Here is a 13,291-nt window from a genome sequence, read left to right as displayed (position 1 = left end):
ATAGAAACTCTTATTTTTGAGCGAGATGCTTACGGCCCAATCAGATTCAATTATCTATGCTAAGCTAAACTAAAAGTGCTACCACCAGACCCGGAGATCAGCTGAATGGATTCGAAAACAGTCAAATCCAAATGTTTAACTTCTAGGGGAGTTCTAAAATCTAAATTGCTTCTAAAATTAGCCTATTTTAAAAAATAGTGGAGTGTTCCTTTAAAATAGTTGACTGTTGAAATACCTGTACCACAAATATCAAATTAAATGTTTTAAACGCATCAGAGAATAAGCTACTAAATTAAAAGAATATACAAGTAATAGACAATCTTCTCAAGTAAACTTCAACAGATGAGGTGACTCAAGAAGTTAAACTCCATATAAAAGATTTATTCTTACTAAAACAAATGTTTTGGTGCTTGGTGGCAATACAAAAAAGTTTCTACAAACATTAAGTACAGACACATACGGCAAACGAAAAGCCTCAAATCTTATCCTTATATGCCAGCATCGATGCTTAAAAAATATTAAATATACACAGAAGAAGTGCTATTGTAGAGATGAACGTGGGTAATGATGTGACCGTGTCCTTCATGTCATCTTGGGTCTTAAGGAGGTGAAGACATTACATGGGTGTTGCCCCATCAGTCTGTGAGGATGGTGGAGTTTGGTCTGAGTTGGGAAAAAAACAGAAAGCATCAGGATTTAAAAGGTTTTGAACACTGCACCTGTGTTGATCAGCATTTGATTTGAGGCATGCGTTACTCACACATGCCATTGGGAGCTCCAGAGTGCCGAGCACCCACGATCTGTCCAGTACTAGCACTGCCCACCGACCGACCTGAGAGGGATGCAAAAAACTATATTATTAAGTATAGGAGTGAGCATGAGACGAAAGGGTTGACTGATGTGTAGGAGAGTATACCCTGGTGAAGAGGGTTGTATGCTGTACTACTGCTGCTCTGTGTGGCTCCTGCTTGTTGCTGCTGTTCCACATTCTGTCGTGCCTTTATCTCGGCATATTTCACCTGCTCCAGGTGGAAGTTCTGTCTCTCCGACAATAACTGCTGTCTCTGCTGCTCCAGCTACAACACGCATATCAAATGAAGTTTAAACATCCTAAATCCCTATGTTAAAATGCAGTCAGCAAGATCTTTCTCGATTTAAATGAAAGAGAAAAAAGGTTTGGAACAACATTAGGGTAAACGAGTAAACGATAACATTTTCATTTTTAAGTGAACTATCCCTTTAAGAGATTATCTAAGAATAATTAAATAGCAATCAAAACGCCAGGTCGTAAAACACTGAACAATAACTTAGTGTGCTCTCAAAAATTTTTTGGAGTGATGCCAGATCTTGTTTGAGCAAGGCGGTCTAAACTCACAGCCTCTTTTTCTCGATCCATAATGGTCTCCAGCTCTTCAAAGTGTCTCAGTTTGATCTCCAACTTCTTCATCTGAGTCTCAACCAGCAGAGCCACCAGAGATTTGATTTTCCTCTCCTCTACTGCAGCCAAGTGCTAGAGGGACAGAAGAAGAGAGAAAACAGTGAGTTCAGATGAATGGCTTTTCTGTCACTATTAAAGGTCATGAAAGCGGTTGCCAGAAAAGTAGTTGGACATATACCTTTGCTTTGGTAGCTGCAGAGGCCAGTGCTGCAGCAGCAGCTGTGGCGATGTTTCCCTCCACCAGCTCAAGCTCCACCCTCCTCTTCATCTCCTCTCCATCCCCTTGGGTGAGGCACATGTCAAAACTCTCCTCTGGACAGACATACGAAGAGTTATAAAGATGAAGAAATGCAGTAGGGATTGCATGACAACTCATTTTTTCCCTAGATGTCCAGAAAATACACTTTGTGAGAAGCAAAGATTACATGATTGAGAAAAAAAAAGCATGCATATAAACTAGTCAATGCCTAGATTTAATACGCAGAGCATCGGTGATCCTCTGACCTGCTGTGCTCTCCTCTCCCCTCTCTCCTTCACTCTCTTCTTTCTCCTCATGCTTCACACGCTCTACCTCTCCCAAGATGCTATCACCCTCGAGCTACAAAAGACAGCACAGTCTCAGTGACAACCAATCGCACTTTCTTTAAGATTTGTGAAATAACAACATAAAACTTCAGAATGGATGATTATTTGTGTCTGGAGATGCTTCTCATACCTTTTCATGTTGCTCATATTCAGTGCTCATTGTTTCTATACCACTCCCATCTAAAAAATAAAAATAAAAAAATTGTATTAGTCATAATTCTAATGTTGATCATAAGATGCCTTATATAATATTGGATGTTCAGAGGCCATTTAAGATGATTGATTAAATGACATTAAACATTATGAACATTTTCTTTCACTTACTGCCCTCCCCTGGATGTTTCAAGTACAACCGCTCCAATTATTCTTTAATGACTCTAAAATGGTTTTAACAAGCACAACCATTTAACAGTTTTGGGGTCTTATGCTCACCGAGGCTGCATTTATTGGGTCAAAAAAATTTAGGAAAAAAACTGAAATGTTGAAAAATTTTATTTAACTACTAGGGGGAGACATTTAGTTTCTTATAACCAGTCTTAACATGCATTTCAAAAGTGAAATCAAGTGGAGAGTTATTTTTTAATCTTGACTAACAAACATAAAAAAACATACAAAAATAATACAAAAAAATAAGTACCAGTCTTTTCTGAATGGTCAGGATGAAGTTCTGCAATGCTGCCAGTTTGGAGTGTAAAGGCCGGATCTAAATTATGCCCAACTCTCTGTGCTCTGTGAAAGCTGGCACTGAATATCTCAGGTGGGGCCTCTTCTCTTGCTCTTGAGAATTCCTCTGAAGACAGTTCAAACATTACATACATATTTCCTCTTAGCACACGTATCTTCAAATCAGCGCACACACACTAAGACTAACCCTTACCTAAAGCTGCCCTGGCGGCTGCAGAGGCAACTCGAGGGTCAACCACAGATGCAAGGAAAGCAACAGTGCTCATTACAGGGTTCCCTGACTGGCTGAACGGGACAGGCTGATAGGCCAGAGGACCCATTGAGGATTCAGAGTTCTCTAGGTATGGGTCCTCGATGGGTAACCGTAAGAAATGAAGAATACAGTCATCCTGTGTGCGACTGCCCACATGCTCGGACACCTTATTCCAGTCATCCTTATACATCTCCAGTGCCTGGAGAGAGATATGGCATACAAAAACAAATAAATCACAACATTTTTCAGGCCAAGGACCCCTAGGGGATAGAGAGAGATGGAGCATGTCTTTATATCATAATTATTGTGATATATGTACATACATCTAATGTTTTACTTCACCCAAAATTATAATACAAAATAAATGTTAATTTGAGAAACACAATTAAAAACTGTTAAATGTAAAATGTAAAAATAAATACAGCTGGATTTTAAGATTCTTCTTTTTTCTTTTTTGATAACTGGCAACCCCCTGCAGTACTGCGATTGAAGACTCCTGAGTACTGAAGCTTTCAAAATCTTTTTGACTCTTTGACTGGTTTACCTCCAAAAGCAAGAGTGTTTCCTGTTCCGTCCATTCTCTCCCTGCACTTGCGCCTTTACTCTAAAAGATGAAAGCAAGAAGAAAAGAAAAAAAAGACAAAACAAGCACACATTTTTTAGGTGCCGTATCTCAATGCACAAAGAGAGTCTAGAAAGTTGTGTTAAACACTGCTAAACTTAAAAGATGTTGCAAACATTGTTTGTGGTTTTTACCTTTGGATGTTTCTTAGCATAAATATCACTCCGTAAACCAAAGTTCTGCAGGTCAGATGGTTTTTCTATCAATTTCTCTGGGAAGTGCAACATATGCTGAGAAGCTGAAACCTTCAATCACAAAAAAATACATTCAATTTATTATTTTTATTTCTGTAATGATCACTGACCTGTATAACGGTTCCAGGTAGGGCTGGCCAATATGTTAAAACGATTATTGATATGTTTTATCAATAAAAGCTTTAATAAATATGCCGATATCCGATAATATCGTCTTATTCAGGCTAGGGCTGCACAATTAATCTAATTTCTAATCGCCATTACAATTATGGATTCTACAATTACGTAATCGTTCAAAGCAACAATTAATCGTTCAAAGTCCACCTATGATATTCGGCGTGCTTAAGATGCAATTTTTTTCTTACTACAGGTTATCTTAAGGGTTTTCCCCTTTATTTTAATTTTAAAATAACATTATAATACCATTCTTTTTTTTGTTTTTCTTTTTTTTAGGAAGAAACCAATCCGATGTATAGTTGACACTTGAGGTTACTATAGAAAAGCACTAAAGGTTTTTCAGTTTGAGTGTTTTCAGCTGGTTTATATTCATATAAAAATACGGCATGCATTTGCATCAAACAATGGTATAAAAATCATTCAATAGAAATTTTGATAATTGTAATTAATAATCATAATTACAATTTCAAAGGAATAAATCAACAATTATGATTTTTGTCAAAATCAATCACCCCTAATTTAAGCCCCGTCCCTGACAGAGACAACATAGCTGACACGAACCATAAACACACATCAGTTTGGTTGCACTTTATCTGACAGTAGCCTGCGATTCAGTAGGCCTAATTTAATTAAAAGGTTTGTTTTTCTTTTCTTACTTTGTGCTAAATATAAAACATTAGCTTTGTTGTTATGTTAGTGTTGTTAAAAGGTTAGTTCGCCCAAAAATGAAAATTATGTCATTAATAACTCACCCTTATGCTGTTCCAAACATGTAAGACCTTTTATCTTCGGAACACAGTTTAAGATATTTTAGATTTAGTCCGAGAGCTCTCAGTCCCTCCATTGAAGCTGTGTGTACGGTATACTGTCCATGTCCAGAAAGGTAAGAAAAACATCATCAAAGTAGTCCATGTGACATCAGAGGGTCCGTTGGAATTTTTTGAAGCATCGAAAATACATTTTGGTCCAAAAATAGCAAAAACGACGACTTTATTCAGCATTGTCTTCTCTTCCGTGTCTGTGTGAGAGAGAGTTCAAATCAAAGCAGCTGGATTTCGTGAACGAGTCAGTTTTTTGTTCGTTATCTGGCTCGGCTCGGTGTTCATCTTCACAGCAGTTCAGTCAGTGTACTGTTTGAGTACATGAATTACTCTGGGATATTGGTTTGTTTGAACTCAGAGGGAGTGTCAGCCACATTAAAAAAGTTAACATCTTAAGTCATTTGTGGATTAATGCGTATTAGAGATGCTAACCGTTTAAAACGATTCAGTTCGATTTGGTGAACTGAATGATTCGTTCGCGAACCGGAAATCCAGCTGCTTTGATTTGAACTCTCTCTCACACAGACATGGAAGAGAAGACAATGCTGAATAAAGTCGTCGTTTTTGCTATTTTTGGACCAAAATGTATTTTCGATGCTTCAAAAAATTCCGACGGACCCTCTGATGTCACATGGACTACTTTGATGATGTTTTTCTTACCTTTCTGGACATGGACAGTATACCGTACACACAGCCTTAATGGAGGGACTGAGAGCTCTCGGACTAAATCTGAAATATCTTAAACTGTGTTCCGAAGATAAAAGGAGGCCTTACATGTTTGGAACAGCATAAGGGTGAGTTATTAATGACATAATTTTCATTTTTGGGCGAACTAACCCTTTAATTTCTACACTGCTCTTATCCAGTATTTGAAATGATTTTCGTTTCATGAGTTTAACGGTTCATTGTGAAGGTGGACATTCTGGTGGTGATTGTAAGAATGATACGTTTAATTTCCTTAACGTGTAGCGCTGTTTTTTTACACTTGTAGTCAAGCTAAAAGATATTTCTTATTTGTCTAAAATTAGCAATTAAAAATTAATTGGTTCCTTCTGCATGGCCAAAAACAGAAAGGTTTTATTTTTCTCATGTTTTTAGAGCTCCGAAGTGTCCTTATAGGCCTATGGAAAAAAAACACTGATGCATCATTTTTTGGAAAAATAAAGTAATTAAAAATGTTATTTGGTATTTTATTTTTCATTTATTTTTGATAATGAACAGGCTGCAATGTAATGTCAAAGTAATTCTGTATTACCTGTAAGGGTCTGTGCTGTAGTGGGACAAGTCCGGACGGTGCGTCTGTGAGAACATTAAAGTGTGGTGTTGGGGGTGGGCCCATGGGGAGGGGTCGGCTTTCTGCATCTACCTGATAGTTGATCAACCCCCACTGCTCCAAAAATGAATGAACCCTTAAATGCACACAAGCAGGTTTATAAATGAATTACAAATTATTCATAAACTGGAGTCAAATTAAGTGGGTAAAAGTGACACTTTTATACACACCTTATTAGTGAACACACATCTCCTGTGAGGTTTCGTCTACAGGAGGTTGAGGTCAGATACTCCTGAGGGTTTAGCCGGTAAGTATCAATCATGAAGTTGCGGTATGCAAGATATCTTCAAACAAGATATGAACATTTATTAAGAGTTCAAGATGATGAATCTGATACAAATAGTATTTGCATATGTATACAAACTGACTTACATTTCTGGTGTTTTGGACTTATTTTTCCCATTGTAGAACTCAGGCAGAGCTCGCCTCTCTATCTGATGAATACTGAAGCACAAAAATAAAAAAAGCAGTATTACTCCTCGTAAAAAAATTTTTTTTATTAAAATATGGTAAATACAAGCCTGCATATGTTCAGAGCACTAGGCCTCAAATCCGTCAACTGTAAAACTGAGAACATGAGTTGGCGTAATACGGACACTATTACAGATCAACCCTCACCAGTTGTAGTCGAACCAGGAGGTATAGGTGGGCACAATTATGTGATGTGTTTGCTCTGTGGCACTCTCCTCCCCCTCCATCCCACGTCCAAACTCCCTCGGCTCCTCCTCATCCTACACACACAATAGTTCAGAACGTACATATTTAAAGCACATAGCAGATATTTTGAGCTAGAGCTCCTTTAAACTGGGACTTGACTTTAAACAAAGTTCTGGTTGTAGATTCTGTGTAAGGCTGGATAGAAGGAACCATGACAGACTAATGCATGGCTGAAAGGGTCGAAACATTATTTGTTCACTAGGCATGCTCATTTCGATTAATTTTCCCGACCGACAACCGCCGCTCTTTAATCGATTATAAACCGTTAACTGGTAAGATTATAATATTAAATTGGCATTAAATACAAATAAAATTGACACGTATCTGTGACCCTTTAAAAAAAATACAAACTTTTTTATTTTTTTATCAAAGGGTTTATTTTAACATGCAAAGTGCAAACAGCAGCATAGCCTACAGAACAGATCAACAACAGAACCTGGATTCAGTTTTATTTCCACGCACCTGCAGCATTTCTGACAGTTAGAGAAAAATAGAATAAAATAATACAAATAAAAAACAAAATAGGCCTACACTAAATATATATTTTTTAACTTAAATAATTAACAAATTAATATGACAAAAAGAAAACACTGAATCCGTTTGAACGAATCTTTCAAACCGGAATTTTTTTCCGTTAGACTAAGATTTTTCGTTAAATAAAAATAGCAGCCCTACCTCAACACCTTGTCTAATTTTTATTTAAAAAAGCAACATATCAACGTGATGTCTGGTCAGTCTGGAGCGCAACCTGTTGACAGTTAGTCCCGCGGCAGAAAACACCCTCTCCGATGGGACAGATGTACCGGGAATACACAGGTAACGTCTCGCTCGAGTGGCCAACTTCCGGAAGCGCCTTTCATTTGCTTTCCACCAGTCAAGAGGATTAATATCCAGAGAAGGAGGATCGTCTCTCATGTAGATGTCAACATCTGCTTCTGGATAATCAGTGCGTTATCTCCTCAGATCGCCGTGCTTCGCATGGAGGGCAGAGTTTGTTGCCCTTCATCACTCGAAGCTTGTGGGTGTTTGCTTCGTAAATGGTAGCTACTGCATCGTACTTGTGCTACTGCTGTATTTTAATACGGCACCGCATAATTTACAGGTAACATCGTCGCCCTTTCTGTTAAAATGATCCCACACAGTGCTTCTTTTCGCTCGCTTCATTTTGCTTCCCTTGCTCGAAAAAAAAAAATCTGCAGGCATGTGTCAAGGGTGTGGTGTGCCGACGCGCTCCGTGAGTTAATAAATATAAGCTATATAGTAGGCTATTTTATATTTAAACCATGCAGTAAACAAAAAAAAAAAGAACCTTAAAAAAAAAAAAAAAAAACTTTAAACCGTTTAACTGATAGTATTAATCGGTCAAAAATTTTACTTTCGGTTAACGGTTAAACGGTCAATATGAGCATCCCTATTGTTCACTATTAGAATAGAGCACTGTTGCAGTGTGCGGTCCTTTTTGCTCTTTTCTGAAGGCATTCTTGGAAGTTTTTGGTCATGTACATTTTGTTTAGCTAGACTGACTTACTCTGACACCAGAAAGCAGGTCCTCTTCCTGGTCATCTGAGAGAAATACACAGATATTCAAGGTTATTGATGAAATACAAACGGATCATGATTCACTGAACAGTCAATTCCACAAACAAACTTACCTAAATCAGCCATTATGCCTCCTTTGACCGGAGTGTTTTCACTGTCTTTTTTCAAGTTTACTGTGAAAAAGAAATAACGTGTTACACTCTTGACATCAACATAAGAACTTAACACAGAAGGGAAAAAGAAACTTACCATTTTTAGGCAGAATGACCTCCTCCATGTTAGGGACAGGCGTGGGATCCTCCATTTCTTTAGTGAGGTCCTCCTCTGGTTCCGCCTCCTCTGGCTGACCACGCTTCTTATACACACCTGAGCTATTGGATAATGCCAAATTAAATATGTTAATAAGAATCAAAGGCAATTTTGCCTCGAACTTCAGAGAATTTGATTTACTAGGCTACAGTGACTTCTAACGTTAACTTGCATTGGTGACAAAAATGTGACATTACATTGACAAAAAAGTAAGATTAAACCTTTTTTTTCCTCCTTTCTTCTTAGACTCAGAGGACGGTGGAGACGGGGAGCGCCGTCGCTTCTTTACAGGTTTCTGTTCCTTTTGAAAAAATAAAACAAAATACTTTAAAATAAAAACAAAATTCCAAACTACAAAACTAAACTTAATTTAGCAAAACAACTAACTGATTTTTAACAATGGTAGAAATTATGTATTAACATACCTCTGTGCTTTGGTAGATACGTCGCCTGAAACTCATTCTATTCCCATTCTCGTCAATCTCATAGTCTTCCTCATTCATCCACTCATTATATGTGTCTGTGTCGAGAACCCATTTGGTATGAACCTGAGAAAAGATACTGGCATTTAAGTAGACATTCTTACTGTCTTATCACTACAAATAAAAGCCCATCTAAATATTTGAATCACTGTTGAAACCCAACAACATACAAGATGACATGCAAAGATTAGTGTGGGGATTTTTTTCACCTTCCAGCACCTGTCTGGGTTGGGAGGTTCTTCTACTTCTCCATCTACATCCCTTGCTGATATAAGGGAGTCATAACTGAAAAAATAAAATATGAAAACATATACTGAATACAGATCAAAAAGTAGCATTTACAAATCTGAACATTTAGAGCACATGTGCAAATGTGGGTGTGATGTATTCTCTACCTGTCTGGACACATGCCCCAATGTACCATCACTTGCCGATCCAATCGCATGACTGGTCTAAGCCACTCTTCTGGAAAAGACCCAACAGTGAACGTTATACACACAGATGGGAACATTTCCACAGATATACCAAGAATCTGCATGGATTGAAAGATACAAAAAATTAAAACACCTTCATCTGCTGAGGAGGGCGATGTATATATTTGGTGGGTGGCTTGTGACTTCTCCTCTGTCACTGTGCCCTGAAAATGCAAGCAAAAAAAATTTAAATACACTAACAAATAATATCTATATTAGGGATGTACACAAGAAATCAATAGGCAGATCACATAAACCAATCTCAAGCTGATGACGCGCCTGCCATGAAAGGTTTGGTATGACATGCATCAGCACTGCCTTAATGTACCCCTTACGTACTGCACACGCACTGCAAATGGATTAGCCTATGTGTGAACCTGGCATGAGGCTGCCTCACATACAGCTCACGAAACCAGGCTTGTGCTGTGTCTAAGCTATTGCCAAAAATTGCAGCATTGTAAAAACAAAAATGCATTGCATATACAAACATTTAGGTGCGATAATTATATATATCTTAAAAAAAATTTTTTTAGAATGATTATAATGCCCCCTTCACCCCTCAAAGTAAAAAAAAAATCAATCACAGATCACCTAAGAGGGGAATTCCCCCATTTTCAAAAAAAGAAATTCAGGCCTTCAATGAAGCTCTGTAAAAATAATGACTGGGGCATTACTATAAATAATTCTACATGATAAAAATAAGGCTTCATAAAGACTGGTATCGGTATCAGCAGATACTGCTTCCTGTAATTAACAATCGGTTATTTGCCAAAAAAAAAAATCACCCTTAGTAATAAACTAGTTCACTAACAAAACACTTTTTTTGTCACTATGTTTTTTTTTTACTCTACAGAAAGCCCAGTTATTAACTGGTTATTTATTCTCAAATAAAAAGCACTGAAACAGCATATATGCATCATACTTGTAACGTTTTACATTTTAACAGCTTTTATGTGTTTAAGTTCTTGACTACAAAATTGTTCTAAATGCACATCTGAAGAGTCTAGTGTGTAGTCTAGTGTGTATTGGATATATTTTACCATTTATTTGGTTCTATTATTTTTCCACTGACCTGGTGTCGCACAACAATGTCTTTGAGTTTAAGAGCTTGCTTCGGTTCAAGATCAGGAGACAGGTACACCACAGGTCTGCTTAATAAGTTATTCTAGCATGAACAAAACACAGAGATCAAATACTGCAACACACACAGACACGCATAAGATCTCTGACTTCACAAAAGATCCAAGCACAAATACCTGTATCAGAGTTTTCTCCACAGAGATGAACATCTCCACATTGCGATCAACTCTGGATGAGTTCTGAAGATCAAAGCGTCTCCTTTAATAAAAAATTAAATATCACAAAGTGGATGACGCAAGTCTAAAATCTTTATCAACACTCAATTTTATTGGCTAAAGAATTACAGTTTACATTTACTGTTAGCTGTATGAAGCCAAAAAACTTACATCATTGTATAAGTAACTTTAACATCACTATATTGTAATATTCATATATACACTACCGTTTATAAGATTGGGGTCAGTACGTTTTTTTATTATTATTATTCAGCAAGAATGCATTAAATTGATAAAAAATGACAAATGATTTGCAGTTCTTTTGAACTTCCCATTTCATTTCCACAAAACTATTAAGCAGCACAACTGTTTTCAACATTGATAATGTTTCTTGAGAAGCAAATCAGCATAATAGACTGATTTCTGAAGGATCATGTGACACTGAAAACTGAAGTAATGACTGCTGAAAATTCAGCTTTGCTAACATGGCAAAAAATTACATTTTAAAATATATTAATACTGAAAACAGTTATTTCAAATTACAAAAAAATAAAGGCAACCTTGGTGAGCATAAGAAACTTTCAAAAGCATAACAAATATACATTTCCTCCATTATACAATCCAGCAATATTTAGCATTATTACTAACCAGCCCTGTTCTGTCTTGAACTTGTACACTGATCCCAGAATATGACAGAGAGCACCGCCCGGCCTTAGATCCAGAAAACATTTTGCCTGAGGACAAAGAAACAAGAGGTAAACAACTGATCACTCATAATTCTGCAAAACTAGGTTTCATGCGATGACTGATCTGGTTGTGGTGTTGATGATTACCTACTTGACTATCAAAAAGGTAAATGGAAAGGGATGTACATAAATCTACAGGAATAAAAGTGCTTATGGATGGTTTGTCAGAGAAAGAAGAGGAAAAGCAGCAACTCACTGGGAGTTTTGTAAAGCTTGGGTTATTTGCTCGCCGGCCAAATGAATCTTCCTGAAACTGCAGCAGTTGGATGACCAGCCCAGACAGAGACTTACTGGAGGGAGCATCAGTCTGTACATACTAAAGAGAGGGGGGAAACAAAATACTGCATTATTAAAACTAAATGACAAATTGCAACAAAAACTGACAACAACTGCAAAGAGGCCTAAATCCTTTTGAGTGTCTAAGAGCTTTCACTTCAATGGATTCTGCTACATACTGTACTAGTACTATTGGATGGTTTACACATTTAAAGAGTATACCTACTGTTTTACCTACACTGATGCCATGGCATTGAGAGGGGGTGTGTCTGTCAATGTAAACAAGTACCTTTGACCACAAACCTGTTTCTGCAAACTTAAAGCTGCTAGCATGCTGCTAACATCAACACTTACTTACACCGCGTCACATAGAAACTACAAAGCAGTCTTTTTTATGCTGAATCAAACGGTGGATTTGTGGGGCTTGATATAAATGTAACTTTACCGCTAAAATTAACAGAATGAAAGTTGTCACAAGTAACGTAATTACGTTGAGACCGTATTCTGTGGAGTTAGCGGTTCATTCCTTTATTATATGAGGCAAACAGACAAAATACTACCACACAAAACAGTCTTTTGCAGTTTGAGGCTGTAATAAGAATCAGAAAACCACTAAAATCACAAGACAACCAGAGCGGTCTGTAAAGAAATCAAAAAGAAAGCTTCAGTTAACCACATCATACATGGTGTCCTCCGGCTATCTAGCTCGCTAACCTTTTTATAATGTTTTCCAATCCAACTGCGAACCGTTTCTAACTGAGAGATTATTTCCGGGCTTTCCCAGAATTTACAGCACGGTCCACCGTCCATTCTTCGACTCAACGAAGAGCTGCAACCGGCTTGACTTGTCGTAGGTCCCGCGGCAGCAGATCCTTGCGCTTGTGTAGCCATTGTTACATGCTAAATTAGCCTTCGCTGCCCAGAATGACTGAAGCCTCCACAGCGCCTCTAGCGGCCAAACCAAAAAAGGCGCCAACGACGCCTGCTGCATACACACTGTACATAACTGCGTACTTGCCCTCTCGTTAGATTACTACAAAAGTAGAAGGAAACAATAAACGGTAGGTACAGGTAAATAGAAATTAAAAACTGTAACAGGCAATCTGAAGGATATTTAATATATAATATATATTTAATATAAGGATATATACAGTTTCTTATTTTTCTTATTTTTAATTGTTGCTACATATACAAATATAATAAAATCGGAGAAATGTAAAAAAGGGTCCATCACAGTACAAATCATATCATGTTGTTTTCATTGTTATGAATGTCGAAATGCAGCTGTCCTTGAACACTACTTTTTTCAAACCAGACGTTCAGACGACCTGAGATAAGTGATCCTTA

General features: G+C 37.4%; 1 protein-coding gene across 1 annotated transcript; it reads right to left on the bottom strand.

Annotated features, from left to right (window-relative positions):
- Positions 1 to 360: 360 nt before the first annotated feature.
- LOC113072531 (SWI/SNF complex subunit SMARCC1-like) lies at positions 361 to 12,952 on the bottom strand. The gene is made up of 28 exons (XM_026245526.1): positions 12,659 to 12,952; positions 11,865 to 11,984; positions 11,571 to 11,656; positions 10,884 to 10,965; positions 10,700 to 10,792; positions 9,722 to 9,791; positions 9,550 to 9,619; positions 9,364 to 9,439; positions 9,098 to 9,220; positions 8,894 to 8,973; positions 8,613 to 8,734; positions 8,477 to 8,536; positions 8,353 to 8,387; positions 6,726 to 6,838; positions 6,480 to 6,551; positions 6,278 to 6,391; positions 6,030 to 6,183; positions 3,717 to 3,827; positions 3,505 to 3,564; positions 2,901 to 3,159; positions 2,661 to 2,813; positions 2,154 to 2,203; positions 1,943 to 2,036; positions 1,617 to 1,750; positions 1,376 to 1,510; positions 917 to 1,076; positions 761 to 832; positions 361 to 663 (listed from the first exon to the last, which is right to left on the bottom strand). Exons 1-28 carry the CDS (start codon positions 12,833 to 12,835, stop codon positions 617 to 619), a joined length of 2,922 nt encoding a protein of 973 aa, XP_026101311.1. The 5' UTR covers positions 12,836 to 12,952; the 3' UTR covers positions 361 to 616.
- Positions 12,953 to 13,291: the final 339 nt, after the last annotated feature.

Source organism: Carassius auratus, unplaced genomic scaffold, assembly GCF_003368295.1.
Source record: "Carassius auratus strain Wakin unplaced genomic scaffold, ASM336829v1 scaf_tig00009358, whole genome shotgun sequence".
Taxonomy (NCBI): Eukaryota; Metazoa; Chordata; class Actinopteri; order Cypriniformes; family Cyprinidae; genus Carassius; species Carassius auratus.
Note: the sequence above shows the minus strand (reverse complement) of the source record. Positions and strands in the feature narration are given on the sequence as shown.